Raw genomic sequence first — 25,244 nt, 5'->3', positions numbered from 1 at the left:
TAAATGTATCGGTTATACAAAATTGTAAATGTAAGTCATAAATTACTTTGTAACGTCATTATTTATATTATACATAACAGTCAATGTTCACATAATTTTGAGATTGAATAGAATGGAATGGACGGGGTATAAGATATACGATTGGTGATTTTCAAGACAAAATCTATATATAAAGAAAAATAATTCATTTTGGTATTTGTGATAAAGACATCCACAATTGCTTTGGCATAAATACATATCAAATCAGGATCTAAGGTGGGCACTACAAAGATTATATTAAAAGAATCAAAATGAATTGTTTTGGTCAGTACCCATAAGAATATACAAAAGAAATACTCTTTTATCAATTATTGACACAATATAAACTTAACTATATGCATTATACTGATGTTAGTGATCATGTAGTATTTTGTTGACTTTTGATTTTTTAACATGGGAGTATTTGGCTGACTTTTAGTGTTCGAAGAATCTTAAGTAAATTTACACTGGTTGGTTAATTTAATTTTGATCTTACGTTGACCTAGAAAGCTAAATACGTGCAAGATGATAGATTCTTTCTTTGCATGCTAATCATTTTCACTGATGCACTGTAAATGTACTGTAAATCACATAACAATAATAATAGTTGATCATAACATGCATGGATCACCGATAATCTTGTCAATAATAATTCATATGATTACATTACTAGCTGGTTCTGATAAATTATTATTATTATTTTTTTTTGGTTTAATGTGAAGATTAATTCTGATAAAATTGGCAGCATATTTATATAAATTTTAAGCTCAATTACTCGCTGACAACAATATTTGATCACTTCCTTGGTAAGTAAGGATAGCCTTAGCTACGTAAGGGGCTTTATTAACCAGCTCACGCAAGTTACCAAGGACGATTTGATGGTTTTCAGTTTGATTGAATTCTTTGATTACTTCGTTGAGACCGAGTAAGTAATTTAAATTCATCTGTTAATTTTCGGAGAACAACTATTTTTTAATCTTATTTTAACTCTTTTCTTGTAATTGTAGAGAGGAAGACACTCAGACCCAGTGTGCTGCTGACACTTAGACCCGTAAGACCTATTATTGAATAGAAAATATTACTTACTGGAACTTAGGTTGTTATTAACGCAAAGTCTGCACTTACTATTATTTTCCCCCCTTTGCCATTTATTCTTTTGGTCAATTGATTATTGAGGTTACAAAACAATGGGAACTCACAATCTCTTTTCACACACCTACAACAGACGTTCTAGACTCGGTTTAAAGTTTTTTTTTTTGGTTTAATGTGAAGATTAATTCTGACAAAATTGGCAGCATGTTTATATAAATTTTAAGCTCAATTACTCGCTGGCAACAATATTTGATCACTATTTCACATGACATTTTTTTCTCTTGAAATTGAAATCTCACATGACATTTTTTTTCCCGATGTATCAACAAAAAGTTATATAAACCGACATTATTGTCGCAAATTCGGCGAGTAATAAATTAATCTCACTGGTTACTTGGTTAGTAAATAGTTTAAATTAAAGCCACGAGAGAATCACTAATGCAATACAATATTATTACGAGAAACGAAACATGGACGGGTTTAGAAACGAGAATGCACGTGGACGCGTAGGGTAATCAAAGTGTGTCGGTCGGCTTAAAAATTCGATCGGTTATGTAATGTAAGTCGTTTGGAATTTACTGACCGACACTATCGCGAGATGACGAGAAACAAAACTCGAGGGGGGGTGTTCGATCTTGACCGTCGAATAATTGAAGGTCCCACGACCGCTGAGAGAGAGCCCATCGAACGTTCCATGTTCAGGCTTCAGCGAGACAACAAGGACTCGTGTCGAGTTCACAAGGCGAAGGAGAGATGTCTCTCTTGTGCACATGATCGCACGTGCCCACCTGCCAGCCGAATTTGTGGTCCCCGCCACGTGATCCTTGCGACGTCGTCGTTTAACCGTGCCACGTTGTGGTATCCGGCGGCGCGGCCTCACTTGTCACTTGTGAGTTGTGACGTTAACATTCCCCCGAAGGTTGTTTTGACCGTCTCTCTCGAGTCTTTGTAAACTATAGTATATATAAACGTTTCAGTTCAATTGTTTCGTTATGTTTCAAAAATATTGCGAAACATAAATGTGTAGGTAGGTTGTTAGATCTACTTTTCACATAATCTTCCACTAAAAGATATGTTCATGTCGATTTAATTAGATACATAACACCCTTCATTGTAATATGGACAAACGAACATGTAGTGATGAAATTGACAATTTGAAAGGCTGAGGTCATCTTTACAGGCCCAAATGCACATGGTTATATGAAGGCCATTAAAGCCCAGAAACGAGGAGCTCGTATATTCAAAGACAAGAGGACCCCACGGGAACTCGCAGACAAGCGACAAACTGATCTGTACGCATAACATACTAGTTATTACAGATGGGAATGATCTATTATACTTGTATATATAGTACTCTTAGAATCAGTAAGATTGTCAACAAGAGATATCTGACCAACCACGAAGTCTCAAATTCTCTCGAGGAATTCACACCGTCTTTGGCGATGTTGGACATGATGACTGATTGGAATCAAGAAGAAAGTGTCTTAATTCTCCCCCATATCAAGAGTAGCAGCAGTAGTATGGTATCATCAAGACAAGTCTCATCACTCATATAACGAAACAGGAGAGAAATCTCTACTTCAGATCAACAGATGGATTGAATTCGCAGAAAGTAAGTAAGGTTACATTTTTCAGCCATCAATTTCAGAGTTTCAAATGACTCAATTTGCATGTTGTTCATATGAAAAGGAGTAAAAGAAACAGTTCTGAAAGGTACGTTTGGGTTTCTACTGTACCTAGTACTTACTAGTATACTACAAAAGAATAAGGAAAAATCTTTAAACGACAGAAACAAAACGCAATTCTGTTAAACAACTCTGTGGAATGGAATTGGAAACAAAGAGCAATCAGAGTGAAACTAATCTTTCCAACCTTCTTTACTGAGTCTTCTAGGAGCAAGCCCTCTTGAGGAGACACTCGGTGTCAGCGGCAACACGGGAGTATTCGGCTGTTCTTCGTCTCCATCTCCATTTTCATCGTCCCAATCATCTCCCCAGTTATTGTTCCACCCGTCATCACCACTTTCTTTATCAGATTTTGTCACCACCGCTGGGTTCGAGACTGGCAATTCCATATCGAGCCTCTGGTATTTGTTGTTTCCCCCTGACTTGTTCTTGCAAACATGAATGATCACTGGGATGACGACAAGGGAGAGAACGAGGAAGGAGATCATGATGACGACAATGAGTGTCCGCGGACGGATATTGAGGATTGAAGGACGAGAAACAGAAACTGTATCCTCGCTTTCTGTTTCATGCGCTACAGCCAAATCCTTTAGTTCAAGGCTGCAATGGCCTTTGCTCGATGTTAGTACAATGGCGCTATCGTTGGACCCTCCCTTCTTAATAGAAACTTTCACCTGCAAAAGTTTAAGCTTTATATACAGTACGAAGTAGCAACACCATCTCAATCTCAAACTAATAGCAAAATCAATCTATAAAAATCTAGTCTCCGGGTATAAAGTCTCCATGTCAAAACCATGCTGCTACTGACTAGGTTTTCTGTTGCAAACAAAACCAAATGCGCTATCTACTCAGCAAATGCACCACATAATATAAGACGAGTCAACTAACATTGAATCATATCTGATCAACCTTCAGGATTCAGATATATATACGTATGATCTTGACTCTGCTACAGAATCAAAGAGCCTAACAATAACAATGAAGAACACACACAGGAAGAGATATCTAAACATATAGGCATTACCTTTGTGTCTTCGTTTTGCAGGAGCTGAACACTGTTCTTCTCTAACCGGACAAAACCCGGAGCAGCTATAGTTACAAGCAAAGCCCTTTTGCCTTTGTTTTGGATTAAGAGTGAGAGATCAGGCGCATCTGCACAATAATGAGATGAAGCTCAATCCCGAGAACCAAAAAGACGTCAGTGAAAGACACAATAAGTATAGTCACACAGAGACAGAGATTGAAGAAAGGACTCACCGTTACCAGGAACTCGGAGACAAGCGACAAACTCATGTTCCTGATCAGTACACATATTAGATGGATCACATTCTTCACCATGAAACCCTTGTTTCTTCCTTGAAGAGTTGCTCACAGCCTCCTCCTCCTCCTCCTTAGTGGTTTCACTTCCATCACTCGCTACTTTCGCTTGCTCACTCTTACCACCACTAGTAGTAGTATCTCCACCATCAATCATCTTAGATCCATCACCCAAGAGTGTCTGTGTATCATCATCACTGGTCGAGTTTTTGGAATCATGTATCATACTCTTGGAATTAACAGTAACATTGTTAACAACAGACCCACCAACAAATCTAGTACTAGTATCCGTCAAATTGGAATCTACTTGTGCCTGATGATGATGATCTCCATTACCCTAATTTCAACAAATCATAAACCTCAGAGATTTCCCCCAAAACAAAATTCAAATTAGGGCTAATTTGAGTGGGCTTACCTTAGTAGTATCAACGACGAAAATCAAAGCTATACAGAGAAGCAAAACGAGATTCAACTCCATGTTTGAGACTCTCTACTTCAAAAACTCCATCTGAAACTCATCAATTTTCGCAAAAATCAACCTCTCTTGTTGTGTTGTTATCAATCGGATTCTTCCAAGGAAGACAAATGAGTCCGAGTAGAGCAGAGCCGAGAGAGACTTTTTTTTTGACTTATTAAAAACGCCGTCGTTTTGATTTTCATAAAATAGCTTTATCAAATTAATATCATATTGGGCCGTTTGAGATTAGGACGAAGTCTTAGCAATCAAAGCCCAGTTTAATAATATTAATTACTCTTTTTGACTCCAAACATTATAATTACGTGATATGTTATCATTATTTTGCTTTGCGGGCCTGTATGACTTTTTATTTTAATTCAAATTTACATTGCTGAACTATTATGTGGCACGGCACCACCATAATTCGAATCTTACAAGTTAATTTTTTCATATATACAAAAGAAGTTGCACAAATTATTCTTTTAGAAAGCACGAACCTTAATTATCAAACGTTTTACTTTATTTCAAAATAAAAGAAGGATGTCAATTAAGCGATTTAGTTTAAACTATTTATCGCATTTAACATTATACAACTAAACAGTTCTCATCCGAATACAACTGAACAATTCTCATCCAATTTAGTTTATACTGTTTATCGTGTTTAACATTATACTAATCATCTATTAGTATCACCAACAAAAAAAAAAAAAAAAGTAAAGAAGAGATCAAAACTGACCTACCACACCAAAGCATAGCAGAGACGAGAGATACTCTCTTTTTGACTTTAGCTCTCTCAGTTTCTTCCTTTCAAACCACACCATTTTCAGTTTTACTCACAACGCTACAGTTTTTATTTTCATTAAACACCGTTATCAAATTAATCAGGAGAATGATATAGTATCATATTGGGCCATTTGAGATTAGAACGAAGTCTTATCAATCAAAGCCCAGTTTAATATTAATTACTCTTTTTGACTCCAAAATTTATAATTACGTGATGATATGTTATGATTACTTTGCCCGGCTAAACAATCTTTGCGGGCCTGTATGACTTATTTAGTTCAAATTTACATTGGTGAACTTGTTGTGGACATGTCAATTTTTCTGTACCGCACTAATTGGATTATGAGGCACCGCCATAATTTGAATCTTACAAGTTATTTTTTCATATATAAAAAAATAGTTGCACAAATCACGAACCTTAATTATCAAACTGTAAAGCTGAGCAAACGGGTTTACTTTATTTCAAAATATCTACATATCAAAAAGAAGAATGTCAATTACGTAGTTTATTTTAAAATATTTATCGTGTTTAACATTATACAACCGAACAGTTCTCATCTGAATATATAAATTTTGTCACAAAAAATAAAAAATAAACATGAGTATAATTCGAATAATAGTTGAGAAGCAAATACCAACAGGAACGTACCAACTAGACAACTAATACCTGCATGGGAAGAAAAAAAATCTTTTTAAGAAAATTAAATAGGAAAAAAGTCAAAAGCTTCACTTGGCGTCGGTACTGAACTCGCCACCTGTCTCGTCAACGGACAAAGTCAACTTACCTTAATTATAGGGTAGTAGTGTTAGAATTTATAATCGGATAGGGCTTGCATGTTTAATTTTATTAACAACCTAAAAGAGAAGAGTATAATAAAATAAAAAGCTTTACGATGCATAGTCACGCTATAAAGTTTCAATAATGTTTTTGGGAGAAAAAAAAAAGTGTCAATTATTTGAAAGCAAAAGAAAAAAAAAAAATGAAAGAAGGTCAAACCGACCGGGTCCACGTCCAGCTCCATTCTATCTTAATTATTGAAGTTTTTGATTATGAATCAAATTATATTCTGTGGAGAACGAAGACTAAGTCAGCTATATGAAGTGATATAATCAAGTTCTTTGTTTATCACTTTGGTTATTTTAGATTCGCTATCCGACGTGGTATTTTTTGTTTCCTAAATAAATACACTCTCTTATCGACATAATATGTGCGTCTATCTAAATAGAAAAATCAATGCCTAATTAATTCGGTACATGTTGATAACACTTAATAGTTGACTATTTGTGAAATACGAAGATTTGATCTGGTCATACTACATATTAGTCATTTAGTCTATTACTGTCATAGGTGCATATGAAATATACGTTGTCTTTAGCATTTTCTTAGCTGTGTTTATTTACGTACGTAAGTATAATTGAAATCGAAAATAAGCTAAGAAGAAGACTAGTAGGTCCAAAAGAAGTGTGGCCATGTATATATATGCTTTAGAAAATTTCAAGGGTCTACTACCTTAGGGATAAAGAGGGGACCTCATACGTATATGAGCACACGTAGATTAGTACAGATAATATAGTAGCAAGGCGCAACATATGTTGAGTAGAAAAAAATAGATGTATTAATTATTTACGCAACCCACATCAATAATTAGGGAGAAATGTGTGAATATTGAAAATACATATATATTTCTCTCTTTTTTGGTTGTGTAAATTAAGATCGACAGATACTCATCCTTTATAATATATAGGATATAGCTAACATATTCATTAAACTAATTATATAGATACATATATATATATATATATGTTAAAAGTCTAATAGTGTTATGGTCCACCTAGCCGTCAAAGTAACGATATTCGTCATAATGTCTACTATCCGTTGAATAATGTCACATCTTTAACCCATACAATAGGATCTTAATAATACGCATATACGTGTCGTAATCGTAACATAAGTTATTATATGTATAAACAATATGTATGCGTTTGTGTAGTGCGGAATATGCATATTATATAACACATATATAATATATATTAATATATATGGCTTGCTCGGTAAATTAATTGCTCTCGATATACTTCGGAGAGTATTTAAATTTAGTACTCAATTCCCTATAAGTTGCAAAATACATACGTCAAAACCTTCAATTGGTAATCGTATGAGGTCCACAACTTTTAACGTAGATGTAGCTAGGTAGGTTTATTTACATAGTTGAACTTTTTTTTTTTTTGTCATCTGTTGTTATTATTGATAATAAACATAAAACCATACATGAAGTACAAACTTAAGCCGGTGGAAAACAAAGATATCCCCGGAGTCTAAAGCCCAAAAGAGGGAGTCTAAAGCCGACGGACAATAGATAAGTCCTCGGAAACAACTTAAAATACTAAATAGAGAAATTGAAGGCCAAAATCAAAATAGACCGAACCCAACAACTAAGAACAGAGGCATAATACCAATAATAACAAAGACAAACACTAAGTCTAAACAAACAAATCGATCACATCTTCTGAAGTTTCTGCGAATGAGTTGTACCAATGTAGCCCACGGCCAAAGCATCGATCAACAACTGCTTCCTCCTATCACAATGAGAGATGATCTCTCCAAACTAGAAAACAAACTTCATAACCTGACAAGCAAAAGTCTAATTCAGAACTTCAATACACTTTCAGATGTGGCGATTGAAACGTCAATGAACGCCTAGATAGAAGCCATAGCATGCAAACCGACATCCTCCAGATTCGGAAACGCAAAGACAAGGAGCAAAACAAAACCACTTCGATGAGCTTCAAATTCAGGAACCGAAGCGACACTCATCTACAGAGGTTACCATCACCAGCAACTTTCACCTAAGAGTAGAAGGATCTGAAGCAGAGAGCCAAGTATAAACTTCACACAAAAGAACCTCCACTTAGAACAGAGTCGAACTAAAAGGGACCTAATAAGTAAAACCAGGCAAAAAGGATGAGCGAGGAAAACAATGGCAAGGTGAAGACTTCCTACAAAGCACCCACAAACCAACACAAAGCGGCAACCAAACAAACTGAAGCACAAGAGCGAGAGACAAATCTGGGTTGTGAGCAGGCGAACAACGGCTTGTCTCCGTCGATCTCAGATCCGGCACCATCCTCCTTGCAAAAGCTACAAACCAAGCAGAACTGAGCCGCTCGACCGCTTCCTCAAAATACCCTAGAGCACAAAACGATTTAACTGATAGAATCCCCAAACGAAGGCCGTAAACTTCCCAAAACTTAAAAGGAAACTAAAGCAAAACACGAAGGAAAGAAAACGGGGACACCGAAGCCGGTGCTAGAGAAGCCACCGTACTCCAGTCTCAGATCTAAAAAAATTGTGGCGGCCGCTGGTTTTTAGGTTTAGAAGACGAGAGAGAAAAAAGTTTTTTTTATCTCCCTCTCTTTTGGAATCTCTTTCGTCTATTTACATAGTTGAACTAGGTAGTTGCTTTTATAAAACTAATGGAGGTTTTTAATAGGAAAATGATGTTTATGTTATTATATGTCTATAGAATCATGTCTATGTGTAGTAGTTATCCAATAGAATTAAGGCAAATAACATCTTTTGTTGTAGTCACTGGCTTTTAAAAATATATACATACAAAATTCACCTTTTTAGCATTCTAGGATTTATCCGTACGATTTCATACGAACTTTTTTTAATACACCCTATAACCATATATAGGAGTATTATAATACTCAGAATCGTGATGCCTTTTAGTTCCACGAAGAAATCTTTTTTTTTTTCTTTTTTTTTTTTCTGAACAAAGTTCCACGAAATCATAACTGCGTTTTTGAAAGCTTTTGGTTGTTTAGAAAACTTTGTTAGGAACACACTTTTGACCTGTTGGTTTGAACACATATGTTTTCTTTACCTAACTATATAATCAATGAGCTGCTGAAAATATTTAGTAGATACTTATGATATTCTCAACGTTACTGAACGAACCACGTGACCCGAAATAAAAAGAAGAAGCAAGAATTAGGTCTAATTTATTAAAGCCATACATACGAACATCATCAAATATCAGATGTATAAAAACAATGGCATCAGCGTGACGTCAATTTCCGTCGACATTACGCAAACAACGCCGTTGCCGTAATTAAAAACGTATCGTGGAGAGATGATATCGCGAGTGATTGATCTGGAGAAAGCGAGATCCGTTCTTTTTTTTCTGGGACCTCAGAAGGAGACAAAGTTTGGTCACGTGTCGAATTCAGGAGCAGTGGACCACTGTTCTGTCGGCGTCGCCTTTCTAAGACATACGCTAATAACGACAAAACACTACTTTTTCGGTGTCTAAAATATCTGTTATACCCCTGTCTTTTCCTCATATCTACTGCTATTTGCCAATCGTTCTTTTAGACCAAAAAGGTCGACGACGCAGTTACTTTCACACTGTATTTGTCACACTTGATCCGGATAAGATTCTCGACGCTGTTTAATCTGCAATATGGGCACATTTGCCTCTTTTGCTTGTGTACCACAAGTTTTTGGTTCTCTTCGATCGGCTTCTATTGTTCATATACGAAAGCAACTGATACAGTTGACGTTTACGTGCAAGAAACAATGATGTTATCTATTTGTATTATTTGCTTCTAAACCCTTCCTTTATATTGAAACAAGAAACAAAGTAGAAAACATCACAATTTGCTTACTACTTACTTATTCTCTGCCAACCACACTTTCTATATTAATTCTCTAAAGTTATTTTATGTATTATTCTAAATAATTAAACTGTGATGATATGTTTCATTCACTACCAAGATAGAGAGAGAGAGACCAACTATATATCCCTGTCTTTAAATGGCCTCAAGTACTCCACATGGGTTTCTACCAGTTTTTCTTACAATAATTAATTCGTTGGAACTTTTTTTTTTTTTTTTTAGCCTTTTAGAAATTGAAAGTTACTGTGAATCTTTCCTACCAGAAGAATGCTCAATCTGGATTGGCTAAACTGAAACAATATAAATGGTGGTAACTGATAAGATTTTAACTTCTGTAAATTGGAGTTGCCTCTGTCATTGTGGAAGATTTTTAGAGATTTATTTATTTCTTTTTTTTCCTTTCTTTTTTATCCGTTAGCAAAAGCGTACAAATTAAACTGACCTAGATTTGACTCATCGCTACATGTTTTAACTCAACCCCTGATTAACTAGATTAGGACATATATATATGATTAAATTGGTTTTACAATTTCTGAGTTGATGATTTGACATATATAGTTTGTCAACTTGGATAATCATTATATATATAACTATGTTGAACTAATTTAATTTTTTTTATGAACAACTGGTGTAACTAAGTCTCATAGGCTCGTATGCATATACTATCTTTTTTTATCCTTTAAAAACAAAATTACAAAATATAAACAAAAAAACACACCGAAAGCTAACATGTGATTTGCGGTGTGATAACTTTTTGGATTTATTAGGAATGGACCGGCCCCGAGATATGTTCTAAAAGTAATATATTGACTGTACGTGTCATTGATCACACACCTATATCATATATGTACACTTCAAATGCGGAATTGAGATTTAATTAAAACGTACTTATTTTGGCTAACACTGCACGTACTAAAAAAAGACCAACTCATAAACGTATGGTTGCGACCCATACATAACTCGTGACCCTCCAAATTACATCTTTTAGTGAACTAGATATTTTAAAATCTAGCTTGAGTCTAGAAGAAGACTTTTAGACTTTTGATACAAATTGAGTTTACCCCTGTCGAGAAGGAAAAGCTATGAAATGATTTTGGCAAAAAGTGTAATTTATAGGTTCAAGATAGGGTCCTTTTCCCACAAGTAAAAGCTTGAACGTTACTATTTCATTTATTTTAAAATTTGCCGAATCTCAAATAATATTTTTCTTAGATACATAGGAAGAAATCAGTGTACGTAATTCGAATTCTTGATGATAGGAAGATCCGAATCTCAAACTTAATAATTATAAATTATGCAACAGTCAAAAAGAAAATATATGTTAACCGTCAATTGATTTTTGATTTTGAACATTGGTCACATTAGGTTATTATCACTTTCAAACCTTATTTAATGTGAATACATGAACTCTATATGAACTGAAGTTATCAAGTAATTTAAGAAACAAATGTGAATAAATTTTTTTTTTTTTTTTGGGGCTGAAAATGCATATTCTATTGCAAATAAACATTAGTATCGTACTATCGTTGGTCAATGAATTTGGAATATGGGGTTTATATCATTTTTATGCATCTATTAAAGAAAGTATAACGCAGAGATCCCTTTAATAATTGTGGTTTGTGGAGGAGATGAGAAGATGGAGAGAGAATGAGATGAAACTAATCAGGGCGAGAAGAAGAAGGCGTGGCAGAGAGAATTTATGATTCGATACGGACCTTTTAAAACAGAAGTCTTGACTCTTCCTCTCTTCTCTCTTGCCTCAATAAATTTAAAAAGTTTTTCGTGGGGACTACACGGACTCGTCTCACCCAAACAAAAAAACAAATTGAAAGGATTAGAATTGACTCAAAAGAAAAAAAAAAAAACTTGCAATTAATATGTGAAGGGTGTAATGCGAGAGGACAGAACATGGTTAATTTCTTCTGTTTCTACATCAAATGCGTGTTCATTTAATGTCATATCTTATATATGTAATGGTCAAACCGGTGTCGACAAAACTATTTTCCGACGATACTAGCTAGTAGCTAGGACAGTTTTAGAAGATATAATTTCTGACTAATTTAGATACATTAAAAGTAAATATGGAATTTAGATATAAATATACATCATATCTTATTATCAAAAAAACAAAAATACACATCATATCTGACTAATTTCAAAGTATATATGATCGTATGTGTATCTATATATATATATCATAGAAGGCATCATTTAGACAAGTTGTGTTGCATTTTGTAATTTGTACGATGGGTAATTAGAGATCAGCCTGCCGAACCCTCAAACTTTCTTTTCATTTGTACCTAAAATTTGATGTATTACAATTTCACTCTTACGTACGTAAAATAGTATAAATGTTCTATATATTAACAAGTGTGAATCTATTCCATTAAAGATGTGTGAATGTAAAACGTCCACCTTTAGTATGAAATACAAATTGACATGAGTTTTGCTAAGGCCATAATCAAAGCTACCCACCTTGTCATTAGTAGAAATTTTTCTATTTTTATGTTACTACACGTCGAAACTTGAATATTACTTATAATGTTTGAGCTTATAAATGAAATATATCGTATAGAATTGTAACAAAAAAAGTTTAGCTTTTTTTTTGTTCAAAAAAAAAAAAAAGGTTTAGCTTTCTCCTACAGTCCTAGTCCCACAACATATGTCTACACTTAACTTTTAAGAAATAGTCTTACCACATTTATCTAACTCCGTAATGTACATTAAATCGTTTATACCTGGCGACAATTAGATATAAATATTCATCCTAGACTGTTGCCTAATAAAAAAAATTGTTTGAAGATAAAGCGAATAAAACCATAGAGCATATATTTTTCATGATCTATAGAAGAATTTATGCAAAATGCATAGAAAGTGTATCGATAACACTCTCATATAGAATATCATGAGTGTAGCTAGTGCTTATAATTGTCATGATCTGATTAATAAAAACTAAAAATTGTGGTTGGAAATATTGTACACTACAGTATATTGTTTATCTCAAAGTAGAAATATTATATTAAAATCATGATGAAAATAGTTTGGCAATATAAAAAATACAAAAAAATAAAAATAAATAAAAAGTCAAAGAAGTCCATGTGAAATCTGTAAAGCAACCTTTTCTAGTTTGTTTTGCTTCTCTCTAGCTAAAAAGTCTATAAATATGTACAACCTCTTTCTATACTTTTTAAAAACCCATAAACCCATTTAATAGATCTTAAAACAAAAACAACAATTCTCTACTTTTCTTTCAAAACCACCAATCTCTTTTAAATCCCATCATCCTCTGTTTCAATCTCCTTTTGATCAATCATCAAACACAATTGTTAGGTTTTTATTTGCTTATACTCCAAGAAACGTCAAGTTAAAAAAAAAAAAAAAATGGAAGAAAGCAATCATCTTTATCAGACAAATTTCAGCCCTAGAATCTCAGAGATCAGAGCATCTCTGTCTCAGATCATATTAGGTGGAGGGCCAAACACACTCGACTCAATCTTCTCACTTCTCACACCTTCTTCCTCTGTAGAATTCGCCACAACATCATTCAACACTCTCAATCCTCCGCCGCAGCTCGGCTCCTCCGTCTATCTCCGGCAACGAGATATCATCGAGAAATTCCACCTTCAAAACAGAGCAATCTCCGCTCCTCCTCCTCCTCTGTTTTCCTCATCGTTCGATCATCATCAAACTTCCGAGCTAATGCTCCAAGCGGCGGCCGGGACTCCAGCGGAAGCTTTCGCCGCTGCGTTAGCGGCTGGGAGGACGACGAAAAAGAAGAAACTTTACAGAGGAGTGAGGCAGAGACATTGGGGGAAATGGGTTGCGGAGATAAGATTGCCGCAAAACAGAATGAGGGTTTGGTTAGGAACTTACGACACGGCCGAAGCCGCCGCTTACGCTTACGATCGCGCCGCCTATAAGCTCCGTGGAGAATACGCTCGTCTCAATTTCCCGAATCTCAAAGACCCGAGTGAGCTGCTCGGACTCGGAGACTCCTCCAAGCTTATAGCTCTCAAGAACGCCGTCGACGGGAAGATCCAATCCATTTGCCAGAGAGTCAGAAAAGAGAGAGCAAAAAAGAGCGCCAAAGTGAGCAAAAACTCGTCGGCGACTGCAGATTCTTCATATTCTTCATCACCGGAGATTATATCATCGTCTCCGGCGACGATGACTACGACCGCGGTTAACTCAGAGGACAGTTACTGGGTTTCGCAGATGAGGTTGTGCAACAGTGAGAATAGTTCTCCGGCATCGGTTTCGGTTTCCGATGAAATTCCGGCAACGACGGCGACGGCGGCGGAGGATGAAGACGCGATGATGGGAGTGGACACTGATGGGTTTTTACTAGCGAGGATGCCATCGTTCGATCCAGAGCTTATTTGGGAAGTTCTCGCCAATTAAACCGATACACGAAACTGTTAATTTTTGATCAAAACTGCAACAAACAAACAACAAGAAGAGCAAAACACTTTGGGATTAGGGAAAAAAAATGATGAGAAAAATTAGGGTTTTAGGCGTGAATTTAGGGTTTCAAGTTGTTAAAATCGTTTGAAAGTTGTTAAATATACGTAATTAGGGTAAAATCTGAAGCCTCGTGGTTTTTTGAAAGAGGTTGTGAAAGCTCCTTTTTTTTTTTTTTTTTTAATTTCTATTTTGATCATTAAAGGACTTTCCTATTCTGATTGTAATTAGAACAGTTTATTTATATGTTACAGTTTTATTTTTAATAAAATTATTAAGATTGGGTAAAAGCTACTAGAGAGATTTTTAAACTCAGGTGTGAAGTGAAGTTAAAAGAAAAAAATAATGAAGTTTGGGAAGAAGCAATTAAATAAGATTGGTGGGGAAGGTAAGAGCTGAGAGAAGAGAAGCACATGTCACAGTCTCGACCATATGCACAATGCTTTTAAAGTGGTCCCTTTTATTCTCTCCTTCCATGTGATTATCAAAGACTATTTGTTTTCTCATTTATATACATATCCCATCTTTTACATGAACATATATTTCTATGACTATAAGAATGGTGGACCAAACAAATCTTCGGATCAAACCTCCGTGGAAGTTGCAACTTACCAAATATTTATGCTTTGAAACGAAAACTGAGCATTAAGTTTGATCACACAAGCTTTGCAAAGATTGAACCGGACTATGCCAATGCCAAACCCGTTGAACTTGGCATTATATTGGTGTTAGACGGTTAGTGGTTTAATTGTAGTTTGGTGGTACGCGATCCATGCATGTCCGGATGATCAGGCAGGACCTAAATCTTTTAAAAATTAAAACCAAATCTTGACCTTTTAAAAGATCTGTGTCAGAAGACGAAAATGACAACATTTCTATCTCTCTGTCTCTCTCTACCTATAACATAAAAATTCATTTTTTAAAATTTTTTTGTTGATATATATATTATGAGTTTTAATATCACATTCACATATCACGTTGTTGGTTCCAACATTATTAACAGCAACAGCGAAATGAACTAGCTAAATAATATTCGTTCTATATGATCGTGTCGTGTGTATTGTGAAATCCCCTAAACTGAGTTCTTTTTCAGTTAATCGTTAATACTAGCTATATATATAAACTAGTTTAATTAAATAAACTTACAAAAAAATCTTAATCTAAGATTGTTCAAATTTTCTCCACCGTTTCTTAATTTCTTTTGTTTGAATCTGATGTAGATGAAAGGATTGATTGAGAAATGATCATACTAGTTTAAATTTTGGTACTCTTGTTAGTGAATTAGGTTGGTAAAAGGTAGCCATTAATCTTTTACCACGCTAGTACTTTTTGGTGACTTTGTTGGTTTTTGTAGCAAAAGTATAATAATAGATTCATAGTAGCGAGGTTTATATAGGACACACAGAGACACAACCACCTAAAGTGGTTTTATTGTATGTAAGTACTTTGTATAGTCTCTCTTATAAGCATCACTTTCTTTAGAGCAAGCATATCAGATTCAGTCGCTGTCGCTACCGCTGCTGCTTCCACTCTCATCGCCACTGCCATGCCCATCCTTGCTGTTCTTCTTCTTGGGCTCACTTTGCCTCCTATGTTTCTTCTCTCCATTGTTAATGAACATTCCAAGACCATTAAGACCTTTGTTTGTCTCATGAGTTTTCTTCTGGTGCTGCCCTAAGAGCTTCCCATGTCCATGACCCTTGTTCGTCTCGTGGGTCTTGTGTTGACCTAGAAACGTGCCGAGGCCACTCTGACTCTTTTGGCCAGTTTGACCCTTGAAGAGCCCATCAAGAAACCCACCGTGGCTACGGTGGTTCAAAGTCGGGCTAAGCCCATACACTGGACGAGCGGGTTTCTGGCCATGGCTCTGGCTCTGACCATAACCATTGCGTTGGCCTTGAGCCACCTCGTAGTAGTCTTTCTCACGGTTTTCGTAGTATTGCATTGTGGTTAAGAAGATGTGAGATTTAGGGTTTGTATTTTGTATTGTGTGTGTGGATATCGGTTTGAGCTTTAGAATATGTCTATATATACTATTGAGATTTTCATAAGAGTTGCTGAAATCAAATAGACTCCATCTGCTAGCGTCTGTCGTTATCTTGAACTTGTTCTTTAATAGTTTAAAGTAGCTAAAATTGAATCAATATATGCTAATGGTATTTTCTTTTTACCTAATAGGATGTCTATTTCAGAATTTGTTCTCAATTATAGGTGTCCAAGATTAAGATTCTTTGATTCATATTGATCTCAATGCGATCTAGAACAGGGGACTGTTACTATTGTCCTCCGTGTTGTAAAGCTTTATTCTAGATTTTAATTTGGCATATCTACTTGTTCATAATAATAGAAGTAAGTAACATTGTCATTCCAGAGTTACTTTGTATAAAAACCGCATGATACCAATGAGATTATCATCATTGATATGATCATGAGGCATCCATCCTTGGATTCTTTTTATTTACTACATTCAGACACAATACATAATTTCTATATGAGCCTTTGACTAATGAGCACGTCTTTATTTGTATTTTTCCCATATACGTAGCCGAGCCCATCTGAAAAACATAAGTTACGTAACCCACAAGAGATATAATCAAAGGTATTACTATTATTCATACAATAAGTAACATGATTTTCAAGTATTTCTTATTCTTGATATTATAGAATTCGAACCTCTTGCATGCTTAGTGATTAGAGTAATATTTGCGGCTGTAGCGATTGATAGGAGCAGTTTCCTTGGCAATAGGGTCAGGACAGCGTTTGCCAGTATCAACGGGTTCGTCTTCGTCCCAGTCAGAGTCGTCGCTGCGGCTAACCATTTCAGTGTAACCTCCAGCCATCATGGGGGTTCCTTCCTTGTCCGAATCAGAGTCCGACTTCTCGTGGGTCATCTGGCGGCCCATTTCGGTTGATTTCTTCTCTACTCTTTTAAACGACATCGTTTACCTGCAATGTGTCTTTTGATTTTCTTCTTCTTTTATATCCTATCAAAAATGTATTGCCTAGCTACAATATTTATAGATGAATTTGTATGTTGTATGTACGTATGCATCAAACTTTTGTAACATCAAACTATGAATTAGATTCATTTCAAGTGGATGAGATTTACGATCTTCACCTTTTGTGTGTTTTGACTATATATATTTTTCTTTTCTTTTTTTATAGAAAAATAAATGTTACTATCAGTATATATGAGTTCTGTGTTGAATCAAAAATTCGCTTTGAAAATGATTTTTTTTTTTTCTGTATGCTAAATTTGATATGTGGTAAAAAATGTAGTTCAAAGTCGTGATGATTTAGTTTCCACTCCGGAAAAGAAAATAAATGGTTGAAACTTTAAAGTTTAAACCCATAGTATGGCAAATGCTTATTTTACTACAAGGCAACTGATGTTAAATCATTTCATTTTTTTTTTTTTTGTGATTTGTTATCTTCGATCAAGGATATGTTCAAAGTTCATTTTGTATCATAGTTTTTAATGTTGTCGAATGAATTGGTTAATTTCCAAGTTTGGTGCAATATATATTGGGAATTCCAATTCCACATATGTGACGTTAATTATGCAAACAAAAAAACGTATGAAGTCTTTGGAACGCCTCCGCCAAAGCGATCCTATTCGTCTCGACATCTCAAACACCTTTTAGTACACCACCCGCGTTTCATCTCAATGACCAGCATCTCCTATCTTAGTTTTGCCGAAAACGTTCTCAAACCGCTCTTTCTACAAAGTTTTGAAGGTTTTTTCTTCCCATCCCTAGTGATAGTTTTATTAAAAAGATTTACTGTGTTAAACGCTGGTTTTTGCAAAAGAACCTACAATATGCATTTACCTAATCAAAGTGGCATGTATTTGGATTCCTCAACTTTTTCCTACATCAAACTTTGAACAAGGTTCCAATAGTAACTACTCAATGCCATTCTCGATCGGATTTATACCTTCACAAAATGTTCCTTTAGCATATTAGGTAAAACAAAAAAAATCAAATAAGAACCAAACGCACCTACTTATCTTAGCTAGCGTTCAACTTACGCGTTCAAAATGGGAATTAGATGCGCGTTTGAGAGTTGTATAATATATAAGCTAACTCATAAACAAGTGAAAGTGAAACCCATAATTACAAAAAAATCTACATTTCTTTTTGACTACACAGAAGATTTCTCTTGTTCTTGACTAGTTGGTGCTTCTTCATCATCATCATCATCATCATCATCATCATCAGGCTTCCTGAGAGCTTGTCTAAGACCCAACACGATGAACAAATTGGTAAGCGCCAGAAGTGATTCAGCTCCTCCATGTAACCAATCAACATTCGACAACGACGTTCCATAATGCACCTTTGCTTCATTTCATTCAAAAATAACATCAGAACCTCCTCATATACATACAAAAATCCTAGAGAAAGGTTTATGATGTTAAACAAATTTACCATAAATTCCAGCAGGAACTGCATTCCAAATTCAATCGATCAAAGCCATCCAAGAAAGAAAAACAAGAACAGAGGAATAGGTTAAGATCACTACTAATAGGTTAAGATCACTACTAAGAAACGCCAAACGCTATAAACAGAGCACGCGTTTCACGATATGGACGCAAACGCTGAGAAACAGAGTACTTACTCGTAGCTCCAACGAAGGCAAGCAAGAAGTAGAAACCGAAGAGTGTGAGTTTTGGAGCAGATTTGGATTTAGTGAGGAAATAGAGAAAGCCAATGTATGGAAACAGAGACACAGCGAAGAGCTGTGATGCTATGCTCTGTGAATCAATGGTCGGAGCCCATGGATCCACTGGAAACATCCCTCCTGCGTCGCACACGATTGATACTCTCGTCCCATCTTCTCTTCTTGTTTTCTTCTCCTTTGTCTCTGTCAAGTGTAAGAAGAAGCTTTTGTTTCTAGAGACTGAGAGAGAAGACTGATGAATACGCTTAGTGTTAAACGGAGACGAACCAGGAAATCTAACGGCTGAGAATAGCGCCGGAGAGTTAGAGTTTATCAGAATCATCTCTCGTTTTATTTTACTCTCCACGGTGAGTGAGAGAGAGAAGGCAAAAAGGTTTTGTGGATGAGAAAAAAGATAGAGAAGATAACTTCGTGCCGTTTTAGATCTTCGTAAATTACATGTACGTCGTTTTACGTAAATATATTACTCAGACGATCTTATCAAAACTGTGAGATTTTTTTTTGTTTTTCATTTATTTTTAAGGGAAAAAGACGCTCGCGACTTTTCAATTTCCGCCAAATATTTTGAGAACCCGCCGCTCTCTCTCTCCCTTTATAATTTCCCCCAAATCTCTCACTCATCTCGATAACCCTAAATCACTCTCTCTCTCTCTATTACTCTTTTGTCACACTCGTTTCAACAATGGCGATTGAGATTCAGGTTCCTTGCGACGGAGACGGTGTGTGCATGCGGTGCAAGGCCACTCCTCCTGCTGAAGACTCGCTCACTTGCAGCACGTGCGTCACTCCATGGCACGTGGCTTGTATCCTCCCCGAATCGCTCGTTTCTTCGACCGGAGGAGAGTGGCAGTGTCCCGATTGCTCAGGCGATATCGTCGAATCCGCCGTTCCGGTTTCCGGAACCGCTGGTGGTGCGGTTCTCTTAGCAGCGGTCCGTGCGATTGAGGCTGATGTGACACTCACTGATGCTCAGAAAGCTAAAAAAAGGCAAAAACTCATGAGTGGTGGTTCTGGTGGTGGTGTCGATGAAGAAGACGACGAGAAGAAGGAGAGCGATGATGAAAAGATCTGTTGCTCTATTTGCATTAAATTGCCTGAAAGACCTGTTACGGTTAGTTTCGTTCTCATCGATTTTGTTAAGAACTTGTTAGATCTTGAGATTAGTATTGAATCTGTATGCTTGATTGTGTCTGAGTCTTGTTTAAGCTGCGTGATTAGTAGAGTTTGTTGTAGACACCATGTGGTCACAGTTTTAGATCATGAGATTAGTATTGAATCTGTATGCTTGATTGTCTTTGAGTCTTGTTTAAGCTGCCTGATTAGTAGCGTTTGGAGACTAATGTGACTTGTTACTGTCTACTTTGTGGTTGTAGACACCGTGTGGTCACAACTTCTGCTTGAAATGTTTTGAGAAATGGGTAGCTAAAGGTAATCTAACTTGTATGACATGCCGAGGCAAGATTCCCAAACACGTGGCCCAGAATCCACGCATCAACTTAGCTCTAGTCTCTGCTATTCGTTTAGCAAAGGCTTCAAATTCTGCTGTTGTCATAACTTCAGCCAAGATTCAACATGTTGTTAGGAATGAAGATCGGCCTGACAAGGCATTCACTACGGAGAGGGCTAAAAAGACTGGGAAAGCTAACGCTTGTAGTGGTAAGATTTATGTCACGATTCCAGGTGATCATTTTGGTCCGATAACATCCGAGTATGATCCCACTAGAAACCAAGGTGTCTTGGTTGGTGAGTCCTGGGATGACAGACAAGACTGTAGGCAGTGGGGAGCGCATTTCCCGCATGTTGCTGGAATCGCTGGGCAATCTGGTTTTGGAGCTCAGTCAGTTGCTCTCTCTGGAGGGTATCTAGATGATGAGGATCACGGCGAGTGGTTCCTCTACACTGGAAGGTTAGCTTTACATATCTCCTGTCCTTTGGTGCTTGTACTATGGCTATTCTTGTAGAAATATTTGTCTTAATGTCTTTGGTTGTGTGTTGCAGTGGTGGAAGGGATCTCACTGGAAACAAAAGAACTGCTAACATACAGTCTTTCGACCAGAAGTTTGCGAAAATGAATGAAGCTCTACGAATTAGTTGCAAAATGGGCTATCCTGTCCGAGTTGTCAGGTTATCTTTCTCACTTTTATGCAGTCTTTCTTTAACTATAGGTGAATTTGGGATGCTCCTGTGTCAAATTTTGCTTTCTTTATTGAAAAAGAATAGATTGTTTGTCGTCATAGGGCTGCGCTCAGCTAAGCTGGATGTACGTTGTCCTGATATACTATGAGCAGAATGTTATCCTGTCTCTTCAATTTTCAGGTCTCACAAGGAGAAGCGTTCAGCATATGCCCCTGAGAAAGGAGTGAGATATGATGGGGTTTATAGGATTGAGAAGTGCTGGCGAAAAGTTGGAATACAGGTTCAAATATATATAGATAACTCTCTTAATTGTTCACCTATACCTTTTGAGCTGGGTTGTTTTTTTCCTGACCTACTCATCTGTTTTCCATAGGGTTCTTTTAAGGTCTGCCGTTACCTGTTTGTCAGATGTGACAATGAGGCAGCTCCATGGGCCAGGTTTGATATATATTTTCTTTCGGGAAGTGCTTTATTTCTGTATTTGCTATACTTAATACCTCATGAGGTTTTTTAACTATTCTGCAGTGATGTGCTTGGTGATCGTCCAAGGCCATTGCCTGTTATTCCTGAGCTGAATAAAGCTACTGAACTGTTTGTGAGAAAAGAGAAGCCATCATGGGATTTCGATGTTTGTAAAGCTTGTTTTTTTGCTTGAGCAGATACCATATATTCTTCTTTGTTTTGGTTCATTATTTTTAACCTTTTCCCCTTGTGCATTTTTCATGGATTAGGAAGCTGATGGTCGTTGGAAATGGATGAAGTCTCCACCTGCTAGTAGAAAGTGTGTTGCTGCTCTGGATCCTGAGTATAGGAAGATCGTTAGGAAAAGAGGAAAGAACTCTATCATGGACAAACTTCGCAAAGGTATAACATCGACTGTCACTTGTGTTATTGTAAATTTGTAATCTAGAGCACAATCCATAACTGTTAAATTGTGTTTTATTTTCTGGTTTAACACAGAGTTCAACTGCCAAATCTGTCATAAAGTGATGAGTCTCCCAGTGACAACGCCTTGTGCTCACAACTTCTGCAAGGGATGCTTAGATGCTAAATTTGCTGGGGTAGCTCAAGTGCGGGAGAGAAGCAGAGGTGGGCGCACACTACGTACAAAGAAGAATGTCATGACCTGCCATTGTTGCACTACTGACCTCTCTGAGTTTCTCCAGAACCCACAGGTTAAAACAATTTCATCTCATCTTCTTATACATTCTTAATTGTTACCAATTTTTTTGTTGGAATTCCCAATGTAATAACTTTGGCTATAACATATAAATAAATTCTTGATAAAACAGGTGAACAGAGAACTGATGGAGGTGATTGAGAATCTGAAGAAGAAAGAGGAAGAGTCTCAAGCCGTTGATGAACCAAGCAATGACGCAGCAGAGTCTTCTGGAGGAAACACAGAGTACGAAGAAGAAGAAGGAGAAGAGGAAGAGGAAGAGGAGGAAGCTGAACCACCTAGTAAGAAGATCAAACTGGACAGCAACTGTGTTGGTGTTGGAAACTAAAGAAACTAGAGTGACTTAGTATATATATCAATATTAAATAACTCTCTCGGTAGCTCAAGGAGCTCTTTTTTTTTTTTTTGCTAAACAGCTCAAGGAGCTCTTTTGGTTTGTAATATTTCGTACCAAAACTTATGCGGCTTTTTATTATTTTGGTCTTAATTCCAAACTTTATTAGAACTTTGTTGATTTACCGATTCACTATGTACCAAACCAAAATACCAATTTTGTCTAAGACCTGAACTTTATTCTACGTATTAAAATTATGTCTAAAAATACGTGTGACTGAAAACGGTGACCGAAAAAAATAATTATTATTTGTCTAAAAAGAGTTCTAAGCATCCACATGTGTGACTGATGTTGATCATCTGGATTTGATGAATGATTACTCTTTGAACTGAAGAATGAACTCTTTATCACTGTCATCTTTGGGTTAAGTGTTATATTTTTGGTTTTAACTACTCAAGAGAATGGGGCTTATATAGTGTGCTGTTTTCACGTCCAAAATCAGATCAACTTATATATAGACTAGTCTTTAAAGTCGAGACAAAACTGAGCAATACTAATAAATAATGTCCTTAAAATGGAAAGAACATGTTTTTGGACATTGGACATAGCCGCGATGTGGTACTTAGGAGGGAACTGGTTCAAGCGTTGCCTGCTCGTGCCACTCCCCGTTTAAGTTTGACTGCCACAATTTGACCATACCATCACTTCCAGTGCTAGCTAAAGTCATGCCACTCATGTCCCATTCCATCTGCCAAACCTGACCAGGAAAAACCAAAACTAGTGCAATTTAGTTACGCCTTATGCCAAATTGCCAATCAAAAGGAAATCAAAAGTAGGATCAAAGATCAACAACGAAAGCTCCTCAGACCCTATAGTTTAGTTCCCAGCAACTCCTATAGTTTAGATGAAAGGTAAGAAGTAGTGGAATTTGATACCTCGCCTTGATGGCCAGAAAGCGAGGAGACCTTCTTAACTGGAAGCCTTCCTTCAAGATCAGGAGCTAGACCAACATGCCATATTCCTATCCCTTTATGAGTTGCAACAGCAACAACCTCGTATGGTCTGTATCAAAGTTACCAAAAAAGAGGATTAGTCTGAGGTTCTTAAGACGGAGTATTTTGAATAAGGACCAAGATTGTTCTTTGAATTACGTGCCAATATTTGGGGCCCATGACAAAGCATAGACTGGATCACCTTTGTCTTCTGGTAAGGCTAATTCTGCTACTGCCAACCATCGGTTATGAGCTTCGTCAAACTCCCATATCTGCAACAACAAGTCTATCATGATTTTAGGCAACACACAAAATATACCTTTGATTTCCAGCTCACAATAGCGTGAAAAAAAGGTCTTAATTCAAAATATACCTTGGAAGAGTTAAGATGTGGAGAATCAGAGTTGAAGGCTAAAACAAAGCTTGGTTCTTGCTCTTCACCTTTCATCGGATTCCAAGAAACAGATGCAGATAAGCTTGAAGGTTTACCGAGCGTCGATAGAGAATCAATAACATTCTGAAACTCGGCCTGCACAGAACGGTGAGGAATTAGACAAGATCGATAGAAACAACAAGAAACTTAAGAAGCAACAAAAAGCAGATGTATAGTGTGTCAAATAGAAAGACAAGCCACCTGAAGTTGCCAGTTCTTTAGTTCCAATGGATTCAACAGCTCAAAAACCCTAAGGTACCCATCAGAATATGCTGCAACCTACAAAAAAAAAATCAACGAATCATTCATAATGGTAGCCTAAGAGTTTGTTAAGCATCAAAAACAAAGAAAGCATCAATATCTCTCTCACCATCTTTAGACTCTTTGTGGAAACTCCAAATTGAACATCAAGCACTAGGCTAGACTTGCTCTTCATACTCTTACACAGTTTCCACTCAAGAGCATGTGTGTCTAACAAAAACAAAGTAAAATCTCTATAAGAGAATTGGATTTTTAACAATTCCAAAACAACAATCCATTGTAACACTAAGCAACGAACAAAGAGCACAGAGTTACCTTCAGAAACCTCCTCCCAAATCGATAAGCTTCCGTCTTCGCAAATGCAGGCTACTGCGTCGCCGTATTCAGAAGGTAACCAGACGATTTTTACGATACTGGATTCACTAACCCTAATTTTGGAAGAGCAAGTGAAAGTAGAAGAAGACGAAGCAGAAGGAGTAGAAGAGTCGTAAACGGAGATGCTTCCGTCGAGGGAACCGGCGGCTAATCGGTGGCCGGAGTAATTCCAGGATGAACATGTGGTGCCGGAATCTAGCGTCGCCATTTTTCTCTCTCTCTCGTGCTCACTGACTGATTCGGAGAATCTCCAGAGGTTTCAGAGGGAAGCACAAAATTGGGCCAAGATAGATTGGGCCTTTTTGCAATTAATTGGGCCCTTTCTGTTTTTAATTTTTTTTATCTTTTGGTGAGTTTTCC

At 36.6% G+C, this 25,244-nt stretch overlaps 6 protein-coding genes and 1 long non-coding RNA gene across 13 annotated transcripts; 2 read left to right on the top strand and 5 right to left on the bottom strand.

Annotated features, from left to right (window-relative positions):
- Positions 1–2,752: 2,752 nt before the first annotated feature.
- On the bottom strand, positions 2,753–4,763 carry LOC104714804 (uncharacterized). The gene is made up of 4 exons (XM_010432271.3): positions 4,528–4,763; positions 4,053–4,449; positions 3,820–3,947; positions 2,753–3,469 (listed from the first exon to the last, which is right to left on the bottom strand). The coding sequence occupies exons 1-4, from the start codon at positions 4,588–4,590 to the stop codon at positions 2,969–2,971; spliced, it is 1,089 nt and encodes a 362-aa protein (XP_010430573.1). The 5' UTR covers positions 4,591–4,763; the 3' UTR covers positions 2,753–2,968.
- Positions 4,764–13,228: 8,465 nt separating this feature from the next.
- LOC104714803 (ethylene-responsive transcription factor ERF061) lies at positions 13,229–14,783 on the top strand. The gene has a single exon (XM_010432270.3). The coding sequence runs from the start codon at positions 13,414–13,416 to the stop codon at positions 14,431–14,433; it is 1,020 nt and encodes a 339-aa protein (XP_010430572.1). The 5' UTR covers positions 13,229–13,413; the 3' UTR covers positions 14,434–14,783.
- Positions 14,784–15,838: 1,055 nt separating this feature from the next.
- LOC109124498 (uncharacterized) lies at positions 15,839–16,619 on the bottom strand. Its single transcript, XM_010432269.3, has one exon. It carries the CDS (start codon positions 16,436–16,438, stop codon positions 15,992–15,994), a length of 447 nt encoding a protein of 148 aa, XP_010430571.1. The 5' UTR covers positions 16,439–16,619; the 3' UTR covers positions 15,839–15,991.
- Positions 16,620–16,834: 215 nt separating this feature from the next.
- LOC147939428 (uncharacterized) lies at positions 16,835–17,479 on the bottom strand. Its single transcript, XR_015566026.1, has 2 exons — positions 17,167–17,479; positions 16,835–17,048 (listed from the first exon to the last, which is right to left on the bottom strand). It is a non-coding gene; the product is annotated as an uncharacterized LOC147939428 (long non-coding RNA).
- Positions 17,480–18,478: 999 nt separating this feature from the next.
- On the bottom strand, positions 18,479–19,546 carry LOC104714800 (uncharacterized). Of its 4 annotated transcripts, none has more exons than XM_010432264.3 (4): positions 19,441–19,546; positions 19,111–19,356; positions 18,921–18,938; positions 18,479–18,833 (listed from the first exon to the last, which is right to left on the bottom strand). In XM_010432264.3, the coding sequence occupies exons 1-4, from the start codon at positions 19,493–19,495 to the stop codon at positions 18,637–18,639; spliced, it is 516 nt and encodes a 171-aa protein (XP_010430566.1). In that variant the 5' UTR covers positions 19,496–19,546; the 3' UTR covers positions 18,479–18,636. The 4 variants fall into 4 exon arrangements, with proteins under 4 accessions (XP_010430566.1, XP_087320983.1, XP_010430565.1 ...); XM_087464857.1 differs by having other exon boundaries at positions 18,479–18,828; XM_010432263.3 differs by having other exon boundaries at positions 19,111–19,495.
- LOC104714801 (E3 ubiquitin-protein ligase ORTHRUS 1) lies at positions 18,598–23,003 on the top strand. The gene is made up of 10 exons (XM_010432265.3): positions 18,598–19,613; positions 19,697–20,284; positions 20,547–21,079; positions 21,172–21,297; positions 21,490–21,589; positions 21,683–21,747; positions 21,835–21,937; positions 22,041–22,173; positions 22,270–22,484; positions 22,602–23,003. The coding sequence occupies exons 2-10, from the start codon at positions 19,856–19,858 to the stop codon at positions 22,815–22,817; spliced, it is 1,920 nt and encodes a 639-aa protein (XP_010430567.1). The 5' UTR covers positions 18,598–19,613; positions 19,697–19,855; the 3' UTR covers positions 22,818–23,003.
- Positions 23,004–23,306: 303 nt separating this feature from the next.
- LOC104714797 (protein SEH1-like) lies at positions 23,307–25,139 on the bottom strand. Of its 4 annotated transcripts, none has more exons than XR_015566025.1 (7): positions 24,825–25,092; positions 24,619–24,719; positions 24,450–24,527; positions 24,189–24,344; positions 23,975–24,101; positions 23,759–23,885; positions 23,307–23,580 (listed from the first exon to the last, which is right to left on the bottom strand). XR_015566025.1 is itself a non-coding variant. In XM_010432260.3 (7 exons), exons 1-7 carry the CDS (start codon positions 25,090–25,092, stop codon positions 23,446–23,448), a joined length of 978 nt encoding a protein of 325 aa, XP_010430562.1. In that variant the 5' UTR covers positions 25,093–25,139; the 3' UTR covers positions 23,307–23,445. The 4 variants fall into 4 exon arrangements, 2 of the variants coding, with proteins under 2 accessions (XP_010430562.1, XP_087320981.1); XR_015566024.1 differs by having other exon boundaries at positions 23,979–24,101; XM_010432260.3 differs by having other exon boundaries at positions 23,975–24,087; positions 24,825–25,139.
- Between the last annotated feature and the right edge of the window lie 105 nt (positions 25,140–25,244).

Source organism: Camelina sativa, chromosome 9 (genome assembly GCF_030686135.1).
Source record: "Camelina sativa cultivar CO46 ecotype springtype chromosome 9, ASM3068613v1".
NCBI lineage: Eukaryota > Viridiplantae > Streptophyta > Magnoliopsida > Brassicales > Brassicaceae > Camelina > Camelina sativa.
Note: the sequence above shows the minus strand (reverse complement) of the source record. Positions and strands in the feature narration are given on the sequence as shown.

Bases quoted from the DNA above. Each gene is read 5' to 3' on its own strand.
- LOC104714804 (XM_010432271.3), bottom strand. From the start codon at position 4,590: ATGGAGTTGAATCTCGTTTTGCTTCTCTGTATAGCTTTGATTTTCGTC. The intron at 3,948-4,052 runs GTGAGTCCTTTC...ATTATTGTGCAG, and splicing joins TCTCCGAGTTCCTGGTAACG to ATGCGCCTGATCTCTCACTC. The intron at 3,470-3,819 runs GTAATGCCTATA...AAACTTTTGCAG, and splicing joins TGCAAAACGAAGACACAAAG to GTGAAAGTTTCTATTAAGAA.
- LOC104714803 (XM_010432270.3), top strand. From the start codon at position 13,414: ATGGAAGAAAGCAATCATCTTTATCAGACAAATTTCAGCCCTAGAATC.
- LOC109124498 (XM_010432269.3), bottom strand. From the start codon at position 16,438: ATGCAATACTACGAAAACCGTGAGAAAGACTACTACGAGGTGGCTCAA.
- LOC104714800 (XM_010432263.3), bottom strand. From the start codon at position 19,495: ATGATTCTGATAAACTCTAACTCTCCGGCGCTATTCTCAGCCGTTAGA.
- LOC104714801 (XM_010432265.3), top strand. From the start codon at position 19,856: ATGGCGATTGAGATTCAGGTTCCTTGCGACGGAGACGGTGTGTGCATG. The intron at 21,080-21,171 runs GTTAGCTTTACA...TGTGTGTTGCAG, and splicing joins TGGTTCCTCTACACTGGAAG to TGGTGGAAGGGATCTCACTG. The intron at 21,298-21,489 runs GTTATCTTTCTC...TTCAATTTTCAG, and splicing joins TATCCTGTCCGAGTTGTCAG to GTCTCACAAGGAGAAGCGTT.
- LOC104714797 (XM_010432260.3), bottom strand. From the start codon at position 25,092: ATGGCGACGCTAGATTCCGGCACCACATGTTCATCCTGGAATTACTCC. The intron at 24,720-24,824 runs GTAACTCTGTGC...TGTTTTTGTTAG, and splicing joins TTGGGAGGAGGTTTCTGAAG to ACACACATGCTCTTGAGTGG. The intron at 24,528-24,618 runs GTGAGAGAGATA...TTTTTTTTGTAG, and splicing joins CCACAAAGAGTCTAAAGATG to GTTGCAGCATATTCTGATGG.